Source organism: Letharia lupina, assembly GCF_014066315.1.
Source record: "Letharia lupina isolate WasteWater1 chromosome Unknown contig_18, whole genome shotgun sequence".
Classification (NCBI taxonomy): domain Eukaryota; kingdom Fungi; phylum Ascomycota; class Lecanoromycetes; order Lecanorales; family Parmeliaceae; genus Letharia; species Letharia lupina.
Window position 1 is genome coordinate 1013173 of NW_023502987.1, and position 23712 is coordinate 1036884.

Consider the following 23712-nt stretch of genomic DNA (forward strand, 5'->3'; position numbering starts at 1 on the left):
TGGGAGCTGGGATATCTTTCCGGCCCCTAAAGGCTGCTTCCGTCATAGTAGCCCCCGACCACCTATGCCTAGGTAGCTTAGCAGACGTCCAAATAGACTAGAAGCCTACTAGAAGAGCAGATCTTTGGCCTCCAATTGACGGCGGCGGCGGCATCACGCTGTTTGGCAGATAGCTCGGTGGGGAAGACCCAATCATGCGTGCAAAGCGGCGTGTGAACGCTCTGTATGGAGGAGCAGGAAAGCGGTAGTTTACACCTCACGGGAGTTATGGTAGAGAGTAGAGTATGACCAAGGAATAGGAAAAACTGGCGAAGTGAATTGAGCGGGGTGGCCAGGCCGTTTGCAGAGAGGAGGGTGATTCTGTTCTGATTTGAAGATCTCGTATTCACAAGTATGTACCTTAGACTTGTTGAAGATGCACCAATTAATGCCCCTTTTTCAATAATAAGGTCCATCAAGCACGTTTTGATTGCTTACAAGGATCCCCTCGACCCATTGTTTCGGGGTTGACCAAGGCCCCCCCCAAGCGAGAAATTACTTTAGCTGCTATTAGCGCGAAATCCTGGATCATAATTCTACTTTACACTCGGTCATGGGAGAGCTCTTTTGTTCCTGCTTCAACCTTTCGCGATCATCTATTCCATCGCATCTCTCATGGCGCATTCCTTCTGACCGACATTATATCTTTCCAAATTGTCTGCATTTATTACGGCTGTCTAATACTACAAGCTTTCTCTTAACAGGCCCAAGTCCTGCTGTATGCGTGTCCCTTGAGCCGTGGTCCTTCCTCTCAAGCCAAGCTCTGGGTGAAGCTTCAGCTTGCATGGAGAGCTCTTGATCACTCCTCCACGGCCGTCATCAACGTACTTACGACTGTCAAGCCATACCAATCTGCTTCGGCTCCTCACACTCACTGTCAGATCCTTGTTACGACTCACATTACGATACATGACCACTGAAGAAACGATCTACGACCTCCAACCCCCCCGATAGATCTAGAGCCAACTCAAGCCAACCTAATACCCCTTGAATTTCCAACCATCGCTGCAGCTGAGAATACTCGAAACGTACCCACCTCTGTACTCGGCCCAAAAGAAAGACGTCTATCGAATCCAGCTATCGCCTTGAACTACTCCAAGACTGCGAGTCTCCAACAGCTTCCGCCTGACACCGGAACTCTCATCCAGTCACAGAAGATAGCCAACATGAATAACCATCATCATCACAATGAAATGTATTACGAGCAGGCGTCATCACGCTCTCCAGGCTCTCACCGCCATCAACAGCAAATGCTCCACCGCCAACCTTCCCGGCACTTCGATGCCTACGGCCAAATGCCAAACAATGTATATACGCCCGACGATCAATCTATGAGATATGAGACGAACAGATTTGATAGAATGAATGGTCAAGTGCAAGGAAATGGTTATAGCTATGAGCTTCCTCCAGCTCAGACGTGGAACCCCAACGCCTTCAGCAGCAACAACAACAACAATTTCGCTCCTCCTTTCGCAGCGGCTACTGGAAGGATGAAGTCCCAGACACGAGGACGAAGTGCTCTGCCCACAGTATGTACACCGCGCTCACAGCGCCTCAGAATCCCACGTCCTTTTGCTAATGCTGAGACGTGCAGGGATGGATGGACACACAGCAAATGTCTAATCCAAACCTTTATGGAGGCGGTCACGGCCCTTCGCCTCTTGGGATGTCTCATATGCGGTCCGAACAATATGCGACTGATCCTGACGAGGAGCTCATACCAACTGCCATCGTTATCAAGAATATTCCATTCGCCGTGAAGAAGGAGCAACTGGTAGATCTTATGACCTCATTGAATCTTCCACTGCCATACGCCTTCAATTACCACTTCGATAATGGCGTCTTCCGTGGCCTTGCATTTGCAAACTTTACTTCGCCGGACGAGACTCAGCAGGTGATCGAACAACTGAATCACTATGAGCTGCAAGGGAGAAAATTGCGCGTGGAGTACAAGAAGATGCTTCCACTGCAGGAAAGAGAGCGCATCGAAAGAGAGAAGAGAGAGCGCCGTGGTCAACTCGAGGAGCAGCATAGACCAATGGGTGGGCCTCAGCTACACAGTCAGCCATCAATGTCATCATTGTCTTCCCACAGGCTAGCAAACACTCCGTCACCTATTGGCACTAGAAATGAAATGCCGGGTAAGCAGAAGCTGTTTGGCACATGTTTGACCGGAGCTAATCACGTTTCGCAAGACATAGATCTGAACGATCCCCAGACGCTGTCATTCTATAGCGAGCTTCTGCTCTTTAGAGACGACAAGTCAAGGGAGGCTTTGATATTCCCATCGACTCTGGCTCCACCTCAACGGCGCATAGTACATACGCTAGCGCATCACATGCAGCTAGCACACGTCTCTCGCGGTAATGGAGAACAACGACAAGTCCACGTCTACCGTCCAGATATGAGTCAACAAGGCATAAGCCCTCCAATACCGCAAGTTTCGGCCCTTCAAGGTGGAGATCCATCAAGGAGCAGGGGCCTCAATCGAGCTGCTACAATAGATTTCAACGAAGCTCGGAACAATTCTGACTCGGGAATGTACAATACTCTCCGAGGCCAGCAGTCTTCTGGCTTCCTAGGTATCCCCGACTCCCCAAGTGGCTTTGGGACGGCACAAAATCTTCGGGCAGCCAAGTCTGTTGCAGATCTACGATCCTACACCCCGTCGCCTGTCCCATCTACAGCTAGCTTTCCGCCTAACCTACAATCCAATATTGCCAGGTTCCAGGACTATGGGACTGGAAGCGCATCGTCCGCCGCACCAACCTTGACGCCCACTGCTTCTGGCTCCGCCCTCGGGCAATATCGCGATGAAAGTGCTCTCGTCAATGGATTTGGCAGTATGTCCTTAGGAGGAAATTTGGGACCCAACGGAGGAAGCCCTCGACGTCTGAGAGGGGCTTTCTCTTGGGACCAAGATAACCAACAATCGGCTGCTGGACCGTCGGGACCGTCGGGACCGTCGGGCGCTGGAGCTATTGGCAGCAACCGGTCCTTTAGCATGAATTTTGACAACTCCTCACAAGACAGAGGCTTGCCCATGAGGCAACCGCGCGGGCCATCAGAGCGTGGGCCTCCGGCTTTTTCCCGCGGACGACAGAACGGCCATCAAGCTCGAGGTAGCGATGAGCTGAGACAGCAGTCCAGTCAAGTGGAGATCATCGTTGAGTAACCGCTAGGTTCCGAAGGCTGCTCGGCTCTGTCAGAGAAACGAATCACGACGGATGATGATATGACACCTAGACAACATAACAGGGGCTACCCTTTCTCCATTCCCATGCTTGGTTTTTGATGGGATACCCCGATCCTTGAGATTGGTCAATGAATTTCAATTTCCTTCGCAGCGCATTTACTCTCATCATCTTCGCCACCTGCTTTCTTCTACACTCTATAATCAAATTCGGCACCGAGACCCTTCCTCCCCTTTGCTATTGCAAATGTTGGAGCTCTAGGCATTCCGAGAACGTACGATACGGCAAGATAGAGACCTACACCTACAGTCGCCGCATCTGCTCGGCTGGGAACAGATCACAGCCTCACTTTATTCCAGTTTATCTTCAAGTACATCTAAGTCTTCTTCAGTTGTTGACGAGCCTGCCGGATCAGGATGAAATGGGGGTATGCAATAGTCTTTCGTGCACTAAGAATTGCAATCAGATAGTCGTGCCTACATTTGATTGCATTAATAGATCTAATATCATTCCGTTTGCCTCTAGTCGCACCTGTGACGCGCGCTTCTTCAAGGCACCGCTCTCAAGTGCTGCAAACCTGGGGTCGCCGAGTCAACTTGGCCTGCCATTTACACAACAATGATCCCCAAACAATAACATCTTTTGACGTCATCGTATATTTCAATTTGCATATTCCGATACTGACCCTGGTCATCGAAGATATCAGAAAGACGGTAGCATCCCTCCGATCGCCCCAGAACTGGCTTTACTGGAAAGACCCTGGGCATTCGCCTAGCTTTCCAACTGCTGTCGGCCATATCAAAGCAGAGGGCTGTCCAACACTTAGGACATGACTTTTGACCACCGTTCGGACAAGCAGATCGAAGTCGCACATTGTAGGAGTACCTGTCTTATTGTATAAGCCGCTATGTGTCTGGCCGCATGTCCGGGAATGGCAAAGTCCATGTGGGAGAAGACCGGAAGTTCGTAGCAGGATATCCAGCGGACGGCCCTTGAAGCGCTCTCGGTTAGGACTTTCGAGGAGGTTGCTTGAGGCAGGAGAGTATAAGTGCCTTGTCATGGTGGTGGAGCTTTCTCATTTTGCGCTACACTGCGAGCAGTTGATAGCAACGTCTACAAACCTGGGTACCGCTCCAAAAGACATCGTTCTCAATCGCCTTTCGGCTGATTCCTGTAGATGGATAGTGGAAGGATGTCATACGGTGCAACAGTTGAGAAGGTTGCTTCACCTGGAACGCCGCGGATTGGTTTAGGGTCCCACCCGTCCACGTCGCCAGCACGAAGTGGCAGAATCCTATCTAACGAACACGTTGTGCCATCAGACTGAGAACTGGACATAGCTCGTCCCTCCTAAATCAACGTGCGCAGGTGAATCACTAAATGAATGAAGCTGAGTAGGTGTACCCACAAAGCTCGTTCAACTTGCAAGATATCCCTTCTAAAAGCCCCAAATGAAAAGGTGTCAAGGTGCGTTGCCAGCTGGATTGCACAAATCACGGGGAACAACCCCAGCATGTCGGCATATCTCCGTCTCATATCCACGCTGCCCAACATGCCCGGAGGGGTTCTGCCTTCTAGCGGCCCATAGTGGATCCTCGCTTGCACCAAAATAATAAAGGAAAGGGATCCATGGATATGCTGGCGACCGCAAGGGGAAAGAAACTCCAACAAAGCCAACTACGAGGTGGCCTCTTGCGCCAGTACATCAGTATAAGAAAGCCAAATTTATATTTCTATGCTGTTCATCCAGCTATCTCAAAGGCGAGAATTCCACCCTTGCATGCTACAGCAAGTGAAACAAGCCTATATAATAAACGTATACTGAGGCTGCTACCACTATACGATTGAAATTGTTGAATCGAGGTCCATGCTCCGTGTGCGAGTACATAGGTCTTTACCAGGTCGATATTGAAAGAAAAAGTGGACCAGATCCGGGCTTTTAGCCATTTTGGCCTCTGCAAGATGGGCTAGGATACATATATTAATAGAGTTGTTTTACTTCTCGTTTTATTTTCTGAGATCTCGTGCTGCCTCTGTCCCACACCTTTGTCTCGATCGACCCAAGGGATTGCCATCTGGAAAACACGCCAGTTCCACTTTTCCATCCGTAATGGTTATGCTTCAATCACTCGGTCTCTTGATGAAACTTTAGTTTCCTATCTTCCTTTCCTCGTCCAGAACTTCCAACACCCTCCTGACCATTGTTGCATCACTAGCGAGAACCCTTCGTCTAAATGCAAAACCGAGACTTGACTAATACGAATGATAGTTGTCAAAACAAACCATCCCATATCACCAACAGCAATCACAACCTCGTAACAACGTTCCAACTACCGCCAAGGTGCCCGTGGAAAGCAGAGCTCCTGACCATCACATCTTCCTTCTGCTCTTACGTTCTGCAACTCTTCTCATACAACTGCTGGAAGCGAATCACATCATTCAAATCGCCTCCAACTCACTCCTTCACTCAACCCCTATCTCATGTGTCCACAATCTCTTTGACAGTCATGGACTCCAGAGAACGAGCACAAGGAATGCCCCTCTTTACCCAATCCAGCTGAGGGCTACGCGGAAAAACTCCATCTCCTCTCCAAGAAATGCTTTCCACCCTCCTTCCTCCACAATCCAAGTCAAGACCTTGAGAGACTGCCATTCGCAGTTCCACTAACACGTCACTTGCAAGTACCAGCTAAAAATCGTCCACGCCGTCAAAAACAAAGACATTGACGCGACTGAAATCGCCACCCATTTCCATGGTAAGATGCAATTTCCTTTCCTTTCCTTACCTCTCCTCTCCCTTGCTTCAAAACCCTCACCGCACACTCCTCCTCAGAAGCTTCCCATCAGGACATCAATGCACGCCAACACCTCACAACCCCAGGCGCTCCACCCCGAGCCATCACGCAACATCTTGGAATCCTCCGCGAAGACGGCAAAAACCCCCCCCCGGGCGCCCCTATCGTCGGAGGCTCCGCCACCCCTCCGGGGTCCCGCAAACGCGGCGCTGCTGAGTTTGCATACGAGGGGGATGGAGCGATGGGTGTGAAATATGGAAGAAGAAGTGGGCGATGATGGAAGGCGGCCCCTGAAGCGCGGCAAGAAGCGCAAGGCGAGTGTTTGATGCTGGGGGTGTGGGAGAGGGGATGCGAGCCTGGGAGTGGGGATGAAGAGGGGAGGGGATGGCTGGGGGGGGAGGAGAAGGAGGCTGTGATGATGATGATGCGTAGGATGTAGAGGGGGATTGGTGTGCTGACGTTGCTGTCAGATATTTCTTCCATTCTTTGACGGTGTGAAGGCGTGACTGGCCGGAATCTACGGCTATGGAAAAGCTGGGTTGTACGTATGTGGCAGCTGGGGGCGCTGCTGTCGGTGCCGGGTTGTGGCAGTTGACCGTTGGTGGAGGAGAGACGTGTGGTAACGGACTGTATACTTTCTGCGAGGTTGCACGCATAGTGAATGGAGATACTGGAAAAGGATCATGTCTCGTCATTGATTGAAGGTCTATTTATTGGTTGATCGCTTGCCGGCCTGTGACACGCTCGCTATGCAACCCTGCCTGCAACGCCAGCCATGCATATGTACAAATTTGTCTCATTTCGGCGCATCTCTCAACGTTCTCCCACCCAATTTCTGCCCACCCCCTGCACCAGGATCTTTCTTCTCCGCTTCCTTGCCCTTTTCTATCTTCTCAACGGCATCCGGCTCCCCACCCTTGCGCTTCAGGCCTCCTCTCAGCGTTTGTCCCTGCCCTTGGAACTTGGGCTTGCTTTCATCTTCAACTTTCTCTTTCTGCTCGCCGGTCTTGCGTACGGGTTTGACTTCGTAGCCGAAGAACAGTTTCCCCGGTGGCAGGCGGAGTGGTTGTGGTCCGTTGGTGCGTCTGATGGTAGTTGGAGGAGGGTTCGTCGAAGCGCCTGCGACTGGGGTGGACGCTTTGGGTGTGGGCGCTTTACTTCCCTTCCGCACGTTGAGCTTTTGGCCTCCGAGGAGGAAGTTGGAGGACACGGCTTTTGCGCCATCGGCTGCTGTGGATGATGTAGGTGCTATGGAGGCGTAGTTGATTGCTTTGGACATGGTGCCAGTGTTGTGTAACGTTCCGCCGGGCGGCAAAGCGCCTGTCATTGATCTAGGTGTGCTGGTACCACTGACGCGTTTCGGCTCTTCATAGCCCACCGGAGGGGCGAAATCAACTTCTAGATCCGTCTCGAGTACACTGATAGCTCCTTTTGCAGCGATGCCGGGTTTTGTTTCGAGCACTTTCATGGAATAGACACTGTCGTTGTACGCAAAGGTGAAGACATCGCCGACGGTTAAGCAGGAGAAATTTCGGAAGGCATTTTCGAGGACGGCTTTTGGGTCGGATATATCGAGGAACGATGTAGATTGAGCTTGGAGTTTGACAAATTGGCCGGAGGGGAGGTCGGTGGATTTGATTTGGAGAAGGTCGCCGGGTTCGAGAGAGAGGGTTTCGAGCATCTAGACACCGCATCTCTTTAGCAATATGCTATTAGATGACCATATGCTCAGGATGATCGTACCCAATAAGGCAAATAGATCTTTCCCTCCTCCGCAATGAACTCCAATACACCTGCGTGCGTCATAGTATCCTTGTTTCCATTTATTAGCTCGAAGAGCATAGGATATGTGATGTGTAGGCGTGTCAGCTTGTCGAGAGCACTGGGCGGCATGATCACTTTTCCGCCGTGGTTCACATTCTCTCGCTCGGGACCAGGCAGCATGGCGACGGGGTAACAGCGGTAGTATTCGTCGAAGCGGCGAGGTGGCATGCCGCCTGCTCTGCCCATCATGCCTGGGGGGAACATGCCGGACATAGGGTCGTCGTCCTGATAGAAGCCTGGATTGAACTGATGGTGAAGATTAGTATTATGGGGTTAAAGAGCTTGGAGGTGGAGGTAGGTACCATTTTGAAAGTTCTAAGGCTAATAAGAGAATATGTTGATTCAGAGAAGCTGGAGAAATGATGTTGAAGCTGGCAGAAGCTCGGTAAAACACCCTGCGGGATGACGCCTGAAGCTCAGCCTTAGGGTGCTGCAACAGCATGTAAGGTAGTACTCAAGTCCTCACTTGTGTTGAATTTACTCATGTCATATTACCCTATCATTAAAACTGCTGGCTACCCCTGAGTATGATACAACACCCGACCTCAGCATGTCGAATCGCCGTCCAGCTCCCCGCCCCAGTCGCGGCGGCGAAGAATTCGCTCGTACCCACTACCTCGAGGAAGAGGGTCCATCATTAAAGAAGCCTCGGTTCGACGTCCGCAACCCTTCTGCTCTGGCACCAGATGCTCCAGAAGAAGATGCAATTCTCGAAGCCGATGAGATTGGGAAGAGGGGTCAGCAGACGAAACGCAATGCCGTAAACATCGATGGCTATGAGTCAGATTCTTCGAATGAAGGTTTCGATGCCAGGGCTGATGCTAAGGCTAAAGTGGTAAAGAAGAATGGAGGCGTTGGTGGGAGTGGAAATGGGGGGAAGCAGGAAGAGGAGAACGATATGTTCGCGGATTTAGATGAGAATGTCAAGGACGGAGATGAGGATGAGGAGGTCGTGAGGGAGGGAAAGAAGAAAAGGAAGGAAGTGCATTTCTTGGGAGAGGACGAGATTGAGGGTCAAGTTGCGGGGAGTAAGAGTGGTGGTCATGTCAGTGTGGATCTACTCATGAATGGAAATGGTGCTCCCCAACGAAAAGGAAAAAGCAAAGAGGTGGATAGCAGTAGCGAGAGTGACGTAGGCGAGGAAGAGAGAGCAGACGTGGGAGAGGTGGATGAGGAGATCGGAGCTGGAGGAAAGAAAGAACACGCCCCAAAGCTCGACGCTTTCAATATGAAGAACGAACAGGAAGAAGGCAGGTTCGATGCGCAGGGCAACTTCGTGAGGAAGGCGGCGGATCCAGATGCGGTGCACGATTCTTGGCTAGAGGGGGTGTCGAAGAAAGACATGAAGAAAGCGAAAGAAGCAGCGGATAAGAGGGACGAGGAGAGCAGGCAGAAGAGGAAAGAGGATGATGCTATACTGACGAGCGACATCCTGAAGACGCTGATACCCTACCTTGAGCGAGGAGAAACGGTGCTCGAGGCTCTGGCGCGGTTGGGGAGAGGCAAGGAAAAGAAGAAACCCAAATGGCATAATAGGAATAAGCGGAAAGGAGACGATGCTATGGATGTTGACCACGAGAAAACTCCTGAAGACCCAGCAGAGACACGGCGGCGGGAAGCTGTCGAAGCTATAACTGGCCCAGCAGATCAACTATTTACAAGAGGACAAACCGAGATATATGATACAGAGCGGGAGGTACTGATGCGGCAGTATAGCCGCGAGACCGGCGAGGACTGGGTAGACGCTCCTCGGGATGAGGAAGAAGAAGAGGGTGCGGATAGGGTCAGGGAAGCAAAGCAATGGGAGTACCGGTGGTCAGATCGACGAGATGGAGGGCAAATTAACGGGCCTTACGATGGGAGTATGATGGTTGCGTGGAATGATGCTGGATACTTTGGGGATGGGGTCGAATTTAGAGAAGCTGGCTCCGAATGGTGGAGTCGAGATGTAGATTTTGTATGAAAGAAAAGTTGCATAGCGGATGATCCAATGCATTCTATGATCGAAGCAGATTTTTTCAGGTTCTATATGATGTCGCTCTTCCATCGGGTATTATAGTACAACATGCATCAGCGCTTTTCCCACCAAAACGCCAACGCTGATGGCCGGAGTGCTTTCTCTATGACATCTCCATAGCATCACCGTTAGTAATCGCGAAGCTGACAGCGCCCTCGTCGCTAATAAAGCGCTTCTCGAAATCGCTAACGAATTGGACACTCCTCGTAGGATCGTAGAACAACGTGTAGCTTCGCTCCACATCCTGCTGGTCGATCTTATCTGCTTTTCGCTTTTGGCTCAGCAGTGTAGATGTGGTGATTAGGTTGCTTGCGTATCTTAAGCCTCGTTCTTTGCCGATCTTGGTAAGGAGTTCGAGGGCATTGGCTGTGACTTCGACTTCTTCTTCCTGCGCTCGAATGGACAAAATCTGTCGGATCTCGTCTTCGCCGTACGCTTGCGTGCTGACGATGACGACTCGATCTAAGAAGTCTAGGGGAAGACCGTGAGGTGAGCGATAGCTTGTGCCTCGTATCCTAGTATTGCCTCGATTGCTTGCCATGATGACGATGGGCGCTAACTCGTCTTCCAGCGCGCGGTTGATGTATGAAAAGCACTCGATGTCCAGCATGTGTACCTCATCTATGAATAGCACTCCGGGTACTATCTCAGCCTTCCCCTCCTCTTTCCACTCCCCTACCTTCGTATTGATCTGGTCCCGTACCTCGCTGCGTATCTCGCCAGTGTCACCCGAGAAAAGCGCCAGGAAACCCTGGGTTCTCGAGTTGATGACATCTATCTCGTGCAAGCTGACTGTATGTATGACCTCTTTGCGCTTCTGGAGTTCTCCGTCTGGACATTGCACGAATTTAGTGTCTGCGCCCATTGCATCGTAGTCTCGTGATCGTGTATATGATCTGCCTAGCTTTGTGATCTTGCCGGAAGATTTGTCTATTGAGATGACGTCGCCGGCCATGACGCGCTCTTTTGACATTGAGTCGATCATCTTCGTGCCCATATCGTAGATCGTTTCCATGTCGGTGGTTTTGATGGTTAGTTTGCCTTGCTTGTTGCCCTGCAGTGGTAGTCTCTGTCAGTCCCGCAATCCGTCTCGACATCCAGAGAGACAGCACGAACCCCTGTCACACTCCGGTCTATCTGTATCTCCACCACTTCTCCCTCGATCATCTCGCTCTCCTCCTTTATTCGCACACCAATCGATTTTCGGAACGCCTGCGTCAAGGCCTCCGTCTTGGACATCTCCAGCGAAAAGATTTCTGATGATGCTAGCATGGTGAAAGGTGTGTCCGATCCTAGCGATTGAGCCATCCCCATTGCTATTGCAGTCTTCCCAGTGCTTGGTGGACCAGCGATCAATACAGCTCTTCCAGCAATCTTGCCTTCCTTGACCATCTGTAATATAACTGCAGCTGCTTTTCTTGCTCTTTCTTGACCGACGAGCCCCTGAGAAGAGGCTCGCGGCGTTAATGTATCTTCATCCACGCCTAATCCGCGAATATGAGAATGGGCAGCGACGAGGTTGAGGCCGCGAAGGTCGCGGCTCTCAGAGACAGTTGTAATAGCCTAGAACACATATCAGCAAACGATATTTGCTTCGAATGATCAAGCCTTACTGCTGCCATTGTGAAGGTGTGTCTGTAGAACGACGATTTCCTGTGGTGTTTCTGCTGCAAGTGAATGTAAGGCTATAGTTTACGCCGCTAGTATAGCGCTGTTGTATTGATACCGGCGCTTCAATGCGACGAGATTGGGATGCCTCAACTACTCACCCTTTTTGGACATCTTCTTTCTTTGGCTTCTTCGAACTCATGACAGGCAGTGGCAACAATAATGTCTCTCCTCAGCTTTGAGCTATGTCGTCTCCGGCCTTGAACGCCACCATTATGTCCAAGATAATCGGACGGCGATGTATGGTCTGATAGCAAGTCAAGAAAATTTCTCTCCCTCACCGGCATCAATTTGAACAGGCTCTCTCTGGGTCAACGCACACGAAGCAGAACTCACATTACATTTAACATGGCTCTTACATTCAAATGCCACTATGAAGCCTTTCGTCGCAGCATCAGCTCGAGTGCGGCGGCAGAAGCTGGGTGCACGTGACCTTTGATAGCACTAGAGTGCATCGAGATAGCGTTATGCCTAGCAGTTTCGAAAACACAACATCACGCCTCGCAGCCTCCCGGACCATCACACTATCAACCATCGTCACTTTTTCAACAAGGATCTCGCGTCTACACAACGGTATCACCACACCCTCACCAATACTCCACTGGCGTCGCGTAACCATCCTCAAACCTATTCTAGCTTTCGAACAAGATCGAACGCAAAATGGCTGGCGGAAAAGGCAAATCCACTGGTGGGAAGGCAGGACCCAAAGAGAGTCCACCGCATAAGCAGAAGTCGCACTCTGCCAAAGCTGGTCTACAAGTCAGTATCAATCTTCTCTCACTTCTCAACGCTCATCTCTGTCTACGGTGGGCGCGTCCTCGGCGCCTCGACTCCAGCCAGAGCAGAATAGTTGCCTTGTGTCCATTGGACTTCAAGAGTCAGAGCGCGCGCAATGTGCTCCGGCTTCCATTTGTTGGTATCAAGGACGCGCCGCAGCTCACCGCACACTCTCTGCGCGTGGTTTCAACAAAGCCTGCCGCTTAGCCTATCAATTTTCCGATACATAATAAATTATTACTGACTCCTCATGTCCTAAAACAGTTCCCCTGCGGCCGTGTCAAGCGTTTCCTAAGAAACACCACGCAGAACAAGATGCGCGTTGGCGCCAAGGGTATGTCCGAGGTTTTCTCACCATAAATGTTTCAGTCCCCAGACCGAGGACAACCTGTCTCCTGCAAGACTTAGACTAATATTCGGAATCTACTAGCCGCCGTCTATGTCACCGCCGTACTCGAATACCTCACAGCCGAAGTCCTCGAGCTTGCCGGTAACGCCGCCAAAGATCTCAAAGTCAAGCGTATCACTCCTCGCCATTTACAGCTTGCCATTCGCGGTGATGAAGAATTGGATACCCTGATTCGTGCGACCATCGCCTTCGGAGGTGTGCTGCCGCATATCAACCGTGCTCTGTTGTTGAAGGTGGAGCAAAAGAAGAAAGGGAAAGGCGAAGCTTGAGAGTGACTAAGTGCAAAAGAACCATGATAATGTGAAGGAACAGTGATACCAGGACGAATCAGCATGAGATAGTCGTGTAGTCATATGGGGCCGAAGTCGGATTGTTTGTTTCTGATCCGGCGTGCAGGGCGTGATTCAACCTTTCCTTAGGGCTCTCCAATACTCTTCGGTTTGCTCCATACGCTGTTCCTTAATGAGAAAAGATGAAGCCTGCCAAACTTCACGCGCCTTCTCCAAGCTATGCGCACCCTTGCTACTGACACTAACGGGTAAAATTCTGCTCATGCCAAGTAATATCAGCCCAACTCGGGGATAAGTACATCCTCCCGAGATCCTGGTAGTGACAAGCCTGACCTTGGCCGAAGAAGATAGCCGAAAGCTTCCCACGGAAGTGCTGGCAAGCTATAAAAAGCCACTTCGACTACCGACAGACTGGCTAACCGCAATGATGATGAGGTACTCTGTAAGATCTTCGGGGTTTTGAAGTCTGACTCCTCCACAGTCATGCGACTTAAGGAGCAACCTGCTCAAATATCCCAGCCTTTACGTGTCGAGCCCATGAAAGTCAACAATGATACTCAGAATGCCCAGTGGCCATCGCGCTGGTATCATGAAGTAGACGACCCATCCGCATGTCGACCTGGTAAGCGCTTCCCGGTTCCTGCCAATTCGGGCCTCAACAAAGACTTACTTGATCCCAGAGGTGTACGGCTATTATTTCCCTTGATGTTTGGTGTGTCTGCAATGATGGTACACCGCTATGAGCATGTGACAGCGGAGATGCTCACTATTCTCTGTGTGTCTTCTTAGCGTTAGCAATTTGATCCTCTTGTCCTTCTCGTGTTTTGATACTTACGAGTGCCCTGTCCAGATCATCCCGTCGCGGCTTCGAGCTGCGTCAAGGCCAGCTTCCGGAGTGTCTTATCAAAAACCCGCATATACAGCACCTTCATCTTCCTGCTCAGTGTCTTTTGGCTCACGGAGGACGAATTTGTTAAATCTTTACGCGCACCGAAACAATGTAGGAGCGGTGTTGTACAAGAGCTGACTCGTGAAGAAGGGGAGGATTGTGCCATGGAGGGCTGCACTTTTTAAGTCGCAAGATAAACCACGATCATAAATTGTCTCTGATGGAACAATGACTTTGGCTGATTTATGACCGGACCAAGGTCGTGTGTAATGCACCAGCTTCACGGATCTCGTGATTAAACCTTGATCTCTCACAAGTCCACTGGACAGTCGGGTTAGAGGCACGTTGCTTCTTCACGTGTTCTCTTAGCTGCATGTGTTTACGCAAGCTGCCTTATACCCGCGCACCAGATAAACACTACCATATCTCATCGCCGCTTCGAGGAAGAATCGTATTGAGTTTCGCATGCTGTTTGCTTTTCCAAATTCATTGTGCAGACAATCGTTCTTTGTTAATATCCAAATCTCAACACAGCTACAAACGAGTATTTCAATGACGGCGACAGCGACGGCGACGGCATGGAAATGTAGTGGATCAGATTATGTATAACGGTGCTCAATGGGGGTGGCGAGGTGCAATTAATAAGTCGAGTTGACATTTCTGGTAACTACAGGAATTGCGCCCCAGATTTGTACTGTCTAAGCCTGTTCCGGGTTTGTGAAGAGTACAGCTGATGGAACCCGACTCCTCCGAGGATGAATGGGTCGAATTGACTGATCTTGGTTTCCATTTACACATTGGGGTTCTGAACTGACTGAAAGTAATCCCAGTTACGATGCTGGGGTCACAGGCCACAGTCTACGCGTCACCCACGCAGGCGTAGCTGCCACCGAGCTTCGGGCCGTCAACAGCACCTCCACCTCATTGGTACGCAGCCCATACTCTCCCAATACCCTCTCTCGAATATTAACATGCGACTAGTAGACCTACGGCCAGCCCCGAATCGGCAACAACGCAACAACCAATCCGATCAATAGCTCCCCACATTAAGATGGCCCCAATTACGCCGGCAGTTACCGCGTTACCCACCTCAACGAGCCTTTCCCTGACCTTTCTCCCTACGCAGCCACATTAAGGGGGGCAATTCGCCGGAACCACTTTGCAAGCGCCCATCACCGTACCCCGCGAACGCAGACGACTGGACGCGCTCGAGCCCGGAGTACCATATAAAGACTGGAGATTGTGGTATCCAGGCGCAGGGCATCAACACGTTTACGGGCCCCCTGAATCGTGGTGGGAATAGCGGATTGGTGGAATTGCCGTAGAATCCACAGAATTTTTGTGCGGCCGCGAATTGTACGGCGAATGCCTATCGTTTCGGGTGTACTTATGGCTATATCGCTTAATGGGCTGGTAGATGGGTTCAGGTTGGTTGTGTGGAGTTGCTTTCTTTCCCATGCGAGACACGAAGCACTCTCAGCTTGACCAGTCACACCGGAGGCTCACGCTACCTATGGAGGCCAGCTCCGGTGATGTGGTAAATCTCTAGCCGCGCTTGGCGCCTCTTAGTCTTGGCAAAAAGCTGAATGTAAAGTATGAACCATATTTTCCAGTAGCACCTTGATGCTATGTTAACTATGGGCACTGTAGGAGAGATCTGAAAACCGTGAAATGGGCTCCCGATGCGGTATCTCATGGTATGACTGTGAACAGACCTTGTGGGTCACGAATTCTGTCGCAAAATAGTAAACAGGAAAGGTTGCTCGAAAGGTTGCTCGAAATTAAGGGAGACTTTGCCTTGCGAGCTTGGTTACAACATTCAAGGAACGGACGTTTCAATGCTTTACTACTTGTTTCTCGCCAACATCTGATCTATGGAGGGTGTTTTTAGACACCACTGGATGAAAGCCATCAGATGATAGCAAGGATGGCTCAAGGAACGTTTGAGGACTTCGCCGAACTTTCAGACTTCCAGAGGTGGAAACATTCCATCAATGCCAGATTTTATCTGGTGGAGTCTCAATTGCCCAGCTCAGCGTCTGGATCGTCAATTAACCCCTCAGCATCGCCGAGCGTGGAGATATTCATTGCAGCCTTCGTAGGTGCACCCTCATTGGCTTGTTCGGCTGTCTTGAGCATGTCCGTCTTTGGCCGCCGTCTTGATGCGTGTATATGTACTTTGGCTGTCGTTGCGTTGGCTTTCTGGTAGGGTTGATCATTCCCTGGTCCTTGTTGTGCTGCGTCTCTTTTTCAGATATGGAGCTTCCTTGCTCAATAAGCTCGTTTGAGGCTTGTACTACCGTCTTGCATGTATCTTTGATGTTGCAAATTTGGCAGTCCTTTCCATCTGGAATCCGGCTCCGATCGGACTTCTTCCCTTGATTGGGACTGCAAGCCTTGAGCAATTTTCCAAGATCTTCCAGGCCAGGCAGAAAATCGGACCTTTTGTGATCATTGCTGTTGCTAGCAGAATTACTCATATTTTTTGGAGACATATGGTGGTAGTATGTGGGCGAGGGCGAGGGTATGCAAGGACGTGGTGAAGAATGGAGAACTTGAACATTACTGGAAGTTGGTTTAAGCTTTGTCTGAAGGTCAGTATACATGTGTTATCAGGCGAAAAGTTTCAGGGACCGTTCACGAGTTTGGTCTCGGTCTCGACCCTTCGCCCCTAGGTCGTGTCCTTCCAGGACAATACTATTGTAGATGTCTTTGTACGACAATCAACCTTTAAGCCAATACAATTGATTGTTTTTTTTCGATATGGACTCGATCATTTGGCACAAAGCCCTTTGGGGAACCATCAAGGGTGAATCCTCACCTTTGTCTGTTGGCTAGTGGCTTTCATGTCCAGGGCTTTCACCACGCACAATACCCTTTGTCGAGAACCGAGACACCGATGGATGAGCAGGCATTCTTAACTATCCACCTGCTCTCGAGTAGAGTCGTTCCTTAACAATCTCGACTGCGGTTTCAAGCACATAATCAACGCGTCCCCTGCCACGCCCTTATCAAGCTCTTTAAAGTTTCCTTGCCTGCGGCCTCCTCAACAAGGAACTTTGTCTACGTGTGAACCGCGATGACGAACCCATTTTCGACGTCAATGGCTTTTTCGAACGACGACATGGCAGAAACAGTATCCTCTGCTCCTCATTCGCTGGCAGACAAGACATCCTCTGATTTCAAGCTTTGCAATACCAACATTGTTAGGAACTATAAGAGATCGAGGTTTGACGAGGTCGAGAGTTACAAACAGGTTGGTCACGTTGGATCAGGTGGCTACGGAAACTGTTTATTGCTACAAAATAGGTCCAATATGAGTCTGCGCGTCTGCAAGGTTCAAAAGCGGCGCAAGAGCATCTCGAAACCTCTCGAAATCGAGATCCTGCGGAACATTCTTTATGATCATCCTCGAATCGTGGTTCTCCATGAAGCGATCATGCACACCAACACGATGCAGCTCTACTTCGATTACTACCCGGGTGGAGATCTCTTCAAACTCATGGTCCGCTACATCGAAGAGTGGCAAGGAGTACCGGAGTCGTTCATCTGGCATTGTTTCCTCCAAATCAGCGAGGGTTTGGCCTATATCCATCACGGTTACGACCGGCGACAACTTGGTGGTCCTCCACCTGATTCGGAGTAAGTGCCTTACAGTCTGTGAATCTGCCTCAAAGAAGCCATGCTAACTTTGGAATGTGTAGGTGGCAGCCAATCATCCATGGGGACATCAAGCCAGAAAACATCTTTCTTGGCCCTCCAACTCCTGACAGCCATGGCTATCCATCGCTTGTTCTTGGCGACTTCGGCCTTGCTACCGTTGATGAAACCTCCTTTTCTGGGACTTGGAAGTAAGTGATCATGATGCTTCCCCATCTTGATTTGCAACATAAGTTTCTTGAGAAGCCGTACTGACTCAGGGGCGCAGGTGGCAGCCTCCAGAGATGCCAGTGACTTCGAAGAAGGCAGATGTGTGGGCTCTTGGTGCCGTGATCCGTACGTACAATTCCCAGCTGATCCTTCCTATTTGGTATTGAAGTTGAGTCGCAAGACATGTTTCGGGAGCAAGAAGACCTTTCTACACCCGAGACCTGTCTTGCCACTCCAAATCTTATTTCTGCGCCGAAGAAACAACGCTGACTTTGACATCTGCGTAGACGCGTTGGCGCATGATGGACGTCCTCCACTCCGACCCCGTCCAGAAGGTATGCCTCACCATGATTTCTATAGGTGGCCTGGAGCGAGAGAGCCGACGTCATTTCTAGGCCTCTACAGTGACGAGCTGCATAACCTTGTCATCAACGGAACTCTGGAATTCAATCCACATGCACGATTGTCGAGCTTTGAGGTGCTTCAGTGTGTGGTTGTTGAAGTCGAGTTGGGGGTCGCATCGGATATGGGCTGGGAGCCATTGCTTGGGCCAAACTTTTCGGCCAAGACCTACGATGAGAATGGAGTCACCGAGAACACAACTGTGAGCTCTGATGAAAGTCCTCGGGGTGTTGACCCGATGAGTCTTCGCGAAGTAGACCAGATGCCGTATTGCGACCCTATGGTGTACGCATCTTGCTATTGAAGGTTTCGGGTCTATTTGGGGTAGGTGGCGCAGGTGAGTGTCTTCCTCTTAAGGTGTCGCTATTGGCTCCATGGACATATATTCTCAATCGATCAAGAGGGTTCTCAATCCTGATTACACGCTGCGCATAAGGTAAGTGACCCAATATTAAACGTATGAACCGTATTTTTGCATCTGTTCTAGGAGCATATCTGAGGGCTTGGTTTTCCCTATTCTTTGCGTTGAGCTGTCTTGAGAGTTTTTTCCTTCATTGAAGTCTCTTGGTGACGTCAAAACACCGAATTAGACGTATCAAGTGGCGTTCGAGAGACTCCCATTGTGCTACACTACTCAAGGCTACATTTAAGGAGTAAACTACGTCTGTCAGAGGGGGCGTTCATTTTGCCTTCACTGACAGTGCAACAGTGCCCAATTCAGCCCTTCTTTGGCATGAGTATGCAGCCCTTCCTTTCCTTTCCTCTTATCAATCCTTCACTGATCATCATAGATGACAGTGCGATAAGCTCATACAGAATCTCCAAAGCCTCAATCGTTCCGCAAGTGAATATTGTGAGGCAACGTTCCGCCGCCATAATTCCGACAGTCCTCGAAAATGTAACATTGGCGTATCTGCAGCATTGAATTTTTGCGGAGAAGGGAGTGCTCTGCCAGCCGGACATAATGCTCTTAAGACTGTTGCCGAATGGGACAAAGATTCCGATGGGTGCAGAGGCGCTGCCGGGAGAGGATATTAAAGGGACCTCTTAGAGAAGGATGAGGCTTGGTCCCGTTGAAGATACTTGGGTTCTGTTCGTTGCTGATTCGTTGAATTGCATAGGCTGCCCATTGATTATTATGCGGAGCCAAAGCGTTGTACTGTTGTTCCTCAAATGATTTTGCAAGAGTCTATTCTTGAGTGACTCGGATAGAGCCCCGACTGATATCACGTGAGTCGTCAAAGGATCGCGAATCACTGTGTACTACAGCATGTCTTCTAGGGAAATGAGAAAGTACTCAAAGTGTTCTACAAGAGAGGGCTTCTTCCGGAACTTTTGTGATTGGGATGTGCCTGATACTATTGCGACCGTTTCTCCTAAACCTACCTAGATGCTCAAGATACTTCCGAGTTGTTGATATAGTACATCGCTCCTTCAGTCACCGACTCCATGCTTGCTTGCTCCTTGACCATGGGTACAGGTCTAGTGGCGATTCGTCCCTGACTAAGCAGGGTTTTGATATGTAGTATCGTGTCTCCGCAACAAATGCACACTCTACGCTAGCCAGAGAGAAATCGTAGGAGCTCGCAATCCAGAAAACGGACATTGTTGACAGTTCGGTATACAAGTCTCGGCAAATAGTGGGCATGGCTGTATGGTTAACGATGAGCGCGAGCACAGCCGCTCGATTTGAAAGTCCGGCCAATGTCTGAGGGTCCTGTTGGATCATCCCATGGCACAATGCAAGGTACTTTGCAGCTCAGCAAGCGCATCGATGCGTCAAGTTTGGATTCCTTCAAACAAGGTGGCCCTCCCATTCCACTTTCCCCACCGCCTATAACTACCAGATTCAAAGTCGAAGTGAGAGCCAGCTCTGATTATTGATGAAGTAAAAATCCCGGTTGCTGTTGACTTAGCCCAGTATCTACCCACGGAGTTGTATTTTGGAAGACCTTCCCTAAGCTTGTTCTCGTTTCAACGACCTCAACACTGTCTGGGTCTTAGGACGACGAGGTCAGTGAAGTCCATTTATTGATTGTGTTGAGGACCTAAGATCAGCCGTGACTGCGACGTATCGTGGTTGGTAGAAGGGGTAGCATCTCCAAGGAAGTCATCGACGAGGGCATCAAACCTATCAAAGTCAACGACTCTAGAGACACCATCCCCATCAATTTTTTTCCCAGCCAGAATCCGGTCCCACGCACCCCTTCCCTAATCCTTTCACTTCACCACGACACAGTGACGGGTGAACAACCCGGGCTCAGTACAAAACCCCCCTTCCTCCCCCATCCTTCAAACCCAAATACTCCTTCACTAAACCCAAGCACTCCTCACTCACGACATCTTACCCTTCAACCAACACACTTCTTCAACAACAGCCCATCAAACCTCGCAGCGTCGCTCACTTGCGACCTGGCCTCTTACACAACCGACAGTCAAGATACCGCGAAACCACCGCCAGAATGCAGTGGGGTCCTGAATCTGATGCAAAGGTATGTCCTCACATCACCTTCACAACGTCAAACTTGGACAGCGAGACTTTCTGCCGCCCACATCTTGGGTCTTCTGTGTTAGCTCGTGTGGTATGGTGCGCTGACCCTGTGTTGCAGTTCTTCATGCACGTGTTGAAGATCCACAATGTCAAGCTTGACTACGGTGCCCTTGCTATTGCTATGGGAAATGGTAAGCGCCTTGTGCTTTTGTCTACTGTCGCAACGCCTGGACAAATCAACCCAGCGGCATGGAGCACCACTTACTACCCATTCTGTGCAAATGTTGGCTCCCCAATCTTGCCTACGCTCGTTTATTGTCTCCTTCATTATCTTTACCCCCACCACCACCACCACCACCACCACATTTCCTCACCCGAAACATTCATCGAACAAAAAAGCCCTTCTCCCCCCCTCTTTACCTACTCAACACCCTTCGCCATCCACGCGTTCCCGCAATCCCAGCCCGCTAACCTCCCACTCCCCCCAGACGTAACCCCCAAAGCCCTCGTCCACCGCGTCGCCAAACTCCGCTCCATGGCCGAAGACGCCTCCACCCCCGTCGCGGGCGCCAGTTCCGGCCTCGGCCTTCCCCAGCCCAACAAGCGCGCCCCGGCCAAGCGTGCCCCCCGCACCGCCCCTGCTCCAGCCGGCAAGAAAGCCGCCAACAAGACCCCTAACGTTGCCGGCGCTAAGCGCACCGCTGCGGGCACTGTCAAGAATGGGAACGGGAAGGAGAAGGGTAATGGTGGAAGCCCGTTGCAGAATGTGTTCGCTGCGTATAATGGCGGTGAGGATGAGGGGGGCGAGGATGAAGAGGGGGAGGAGGGGAAGGTGGAGGTGCCGAGCAAGAAGGTCAAGGCTACTATCGCTGGTGTGGCGCTTGAGGATGAGAGTACTGATGCCGAAGAGGGGGAAGGGGGGGTCCGGTATGCTTGATACCGGGGGCAACGCGAGGGATGTCGTCTGGCTTGAGCTTTGGAGCCGAAACTTTGGCTGGCTCGGATGGATGGATCTTCGCGCTTGGACGAAAGCATGTTGGTGCTGGGAATGATCTTGACAGGTGCCCGGTTCGATGGCGATGTGTTTCTCGGGTGATGGCTGGACTGAGGACGGGAGGTTGTGGCTTGGCTGGATGGTGGTGGTTGTCTTTACCGTTCAGCTTGACGATAGGGAGGGTCAATGTCGTTATTAGTCCCACTTGATGGGGATGCAAATCCAATGCAAAAGCAGATATATCGGTGCAGTTCATGTCAATGATAGTGCTTCTTTATCACACGAGCATATCATGTAGAAACTAGTATGTTGTCATTGATTTGGTTGCTGCAGTGGCATGCTATGCCATGCAATACAAGCCACCACCCGCCCTGGCTGCATGGCCCAGACTTGCAAGGCTCGTTGCGTAAGATACATGATGAAGCTCCTCTAATCTCGTGGCTGCTTGATATTGACAAAAGGCTTCATGAAGGAAGAGGGACCCATCTGCTTGCCACTTGTTCATCCCTCGAGCTTCCTTCAACGTCCTTCGCCTAGCTTCCTCAAGCGTAGGCAACCGACTCTACAGCATCGTATTCGTCAAAAGGGTCCTCATAGACGCTGTCGTGGAAGGTGCCGTTCTCCTCCTCTTCACCCTTCACCTTGACTGGGTCCCCGTCTTTACCCTTGCCCTTGGCTGTGCTGTTGATCTTTGTCTTCCTCTTGGGAACCTCGTCATCCGTAGCCTCTGACCCATTGTTGTCGGACTTGAAGCCATCAGGTTCGGTGTCGTCCATGACTTCGCTTCAAAGTCGTCAGTATCTCAACTCGAGTCAAAGTAACCGAGTAGGTGGACATACTCGTCGCTCATCCTACCACCACGCTTACGCTTGCCTGCTCCGCCTTTGGTTCCGTTGGTCTTCTTCGCTGGAGCTTTCTTTGCGATACCATTTGTGGCCTTCTTGCGTGGTGTGCCAGCGTTGGAGTTGGCAGAGGGCACGGCGAAGTGGCCAGCAGTACCCGAGGCTTTAGCTTTAGCGCGTATCTTGAAGATGCGCTCGGAGATTGCACGTGAAGTAAGACGGTCTAGGCCGGCAGCTGAAGTGTTCCTGTCAACATAGGGCTATGGAGGAGCCTTGTGGAAAGGACTTACGCCATCTCTCGGCAATCTCGGCACATTTGGGGGAAACGTCAGAGGTCTCGAGGATTTTGAGCAAGAGCTTCAGATAGTGGATCAGCTTCATGGCAAAAGTTCTTTTGGGCGAGACTTGAGAGGAGGGAGAAGCGAGAGATGAGACGGGACGTATGGGAGCTTACTATCTGATCTGTCTCGGGAGTCCATCTGATTGGCATCTTGCTCGTTGAACGTTTGGTGATTTGGTTATGGAGATTGTCGATTGAAGCTTTGATGGCTGAAAGCCGCGAAGTTGAGGTGAAGAGGAGAGCTGGATAAGGAAGAGGGAGCAAGAGGAGGTTGAAGGATACTTTGTCCGTGCGCAAGGGTGGAGCTGCAATGGTAGAAAGCTAGGACTGGGAATGGAAGAGAGGTTTTAAGACGCAGAGAGCTGTTGAAAGAAAGAAGGAAGGTTTCCGAGAAGAAAAGAGACAGGTTGAGAGGAAGAAAGTATGAGGAGGAAGACAGAAGACGAAGAAACGGAGCGCAAATCTCAGGATATGTGAATGTAAATGGGAACGGGGATTGAATGGATCCACGCTGACCAAGTGAACAGGGTGCTGCAAGCAGCCAGAGCCTTCCCGTTGATAAGTAATTCGAAAAGAGAGGTAGACCTCGCGTAGAACGCAGCCACTTGTAAGAAGATTGGCCAGGTTGGATGGCAAGCTTCAACGAGTCCCAGGGATTTGATCTTCTTCGACTTTCCAGACTGCTGGGGCTCCTCTTTGAGCTATCGAGCCCGTTCTCGACACGCGTACGGACATTGCAGGATGGCGAAGCATGAGTGTGGAGATGTAGGTATCACATTCTGTCATGTTGCAGGACATGGCATGTCGTCCACGCCAAGCTTCAGAATTTCCACGCATCTTCTCCACTAAGCACCGCTTAAATAAATAGGGC

At 50.6% G+C, this 23712-nt stretch overlaps 10 protein-coding genes across 10 annotated transcripts; 6 read left to right on the plus strand and 4 right to left on the minus strand.

The window, feature by feature from the left end:
• Positions 1-1289: 1289 nt before the first annotated feature.
• HO133_003753 (uncharacterized protein) lies at positions 1290-3214 on the plus strand (the record flags this gene model as incomplete). Its single annotated transcript, XM_037294675.1, has 3 exons — positions 1290-1568; positions 1634-2180; positions 2241-3214. The coding sequence occupies 3 exons, from the start codon at positions 1290-1292 to the stop codon at positions 3212-3214; spliced, it is 1800 nt and encodes a 599-aa protein (XP_037149363.1).
• A 3610-nt stretch (positions 3215-6824) lies between these two features.
• On the minus strand, positions 6825-8157 carry HO133_003754 (uncharacterized protein; the record flags this gene model as incomplete). Its single annotated transcript, XM_037294676.1, has 3 exons — positions 6825-7709; positions 7772-8098; positions 8155-8157. The coding sequence occupies 3 exons, from the start codon at positions 8155-8157 to the stop codon at positions 6825-6827; spliced, it is 1215 nt and encodes a 404-aa protein (XP_037149364.1).
• Positions 8158-8402: 245 nt separating this feature from the next.
• Positions 8403-9815, plus strand: HO133_003755 (uncharacterized protein; the record flags this gene model as incomplete). Its single annotated transcript, XM_037294677.1, has 1 exon — positions 8403-9815. The coding sequence occupies one exon, from the start codon at positions 8403-8405 to the stop codon at positions 9813-9815; it is 1413 nt and encodes a 470-aa protein (XP_037149365.1).
• A 157-nt stretch (positions 9816-9972) lies between these two features.
• On the minus strand, positions 9973-11491 carry HO133_003756 (uncharacterized protein; the record flags this gene model as incomplete). The annotated part of the gene is made up of 3 exons (XM_037294678.1): positions 9973-10923; positions 10986-11432; positions 11483-11491. The coding sequence occupies 3 exons, from the start codon at positions 11489-11491 to the stop codon at positions 9973-9975; spliced, it is 1407 nt and encodes a 468-aa protein (XP_037149366.1).
• Positions 11492-12197: 706 nt separating this feature from the next.
• HO133_003757 (uncharacterized protein) lies at positions 12198-12992 on the plus strand (the record flags this gene model as incomplete). The annotated part of the gene is made up of 3 exons (XM_037294679.1): positions 12198-12296; positions 12579-12648; positions 12745-12992. 3 exons carry the CDS (start codon positions 12198-12200, stop codon positions 12990-12992), a joined length of 417 nt encoding a protein of 138 aa, XP_037149367.1.
• A 2929-nt stretch (positions 12993-15921) lies between these two features.
• HO133_003758 (uncharacterized protein) lies at positions 15922-16382 on the minus strand (the record flags this gene model as incomplete). Its single annotated transcript, XM_037294680.1, has 2 exons — positions 15922-16060; positions 16081-16382. 2 exons carry the CDS (start codon positions 16380-16382, stop codon positions 15922-15924), a joined length of 441 nt encoding a protein of 146 aa, XP_037149368.1.
• Positions 16383-17026: 644 nt separating this feature from the next.
• HO133_003759 (uncharacterized protein) lies at positions 17027-17757 on the plus strand (the record flags this gene model as incomplete). Its single annotated transcript, XM_037294681.1, has 2 exons — positions 17027-17544; positions 17607-17757. The coding sequence occupies 2 exons, from the start codon at positions 17027-17029 to the stop codon at positions 17755-17757; spliced, it is 669 nt and encodes a 222-aa protein (XP_037149369.1).
• An 89-nt stretch (positions 17758-17846) lies between these two features.
• Positions 17847-18831, plus strand: HO133_003760 (uncharacterized protein; the record flags this gene model as incomplete). The annotated part of the gene is made up of 3 exons (XM_037294682.1): positions 17847-17898; positions 18060-18459; positions 18765-18831. The coding sequence occupies 3 exons, from the start codon at positions 17847-17849 to the stop codon at positions 18829-18831; spliced, it is 519 nt and encodes a 172-aa protein (XP_037149370.1).
• Positions 18832-20636: 1805 nt separating this feature from the next.
• Positions 20637-21602, plus strand: HO133_003761 (uncharacterized protein; the record flags this gene model as incomplete). The annotated part of the gene is made up of 3 exons (XM_037294683.1): positions 20637-20666; positions 20784-20856; positions 21154-21602. 3 exons carry the CDS (start codon positions 20637-20639, stop codon positions 21600-21602), a joined length of 552 nt encoding a protein of 183 aa, XP_037149371.1.
• Positions 21603-22201: 599 nt separating this feature from the next.
• HO133_003762 (uncharacterized protein) lies at positions 22202-22991 on the minus strand (the record flags this gene model as incomplete). The annotated part of the gene is made up of 4 exons (XM_037294684.1): positions 22202-22442; positions 22499-22736; positions 22792-22858; positions 22956-22991. 4 exons carry the CDS (start codon positions 22989-22991, stop codon positions 22202-22204), a joined length of 582 nt encoding a protein of 193 aa, XP_037149372.1.
• Between the last annotated feature and the right edge of the window lie 721 nt (positions 22992-23712).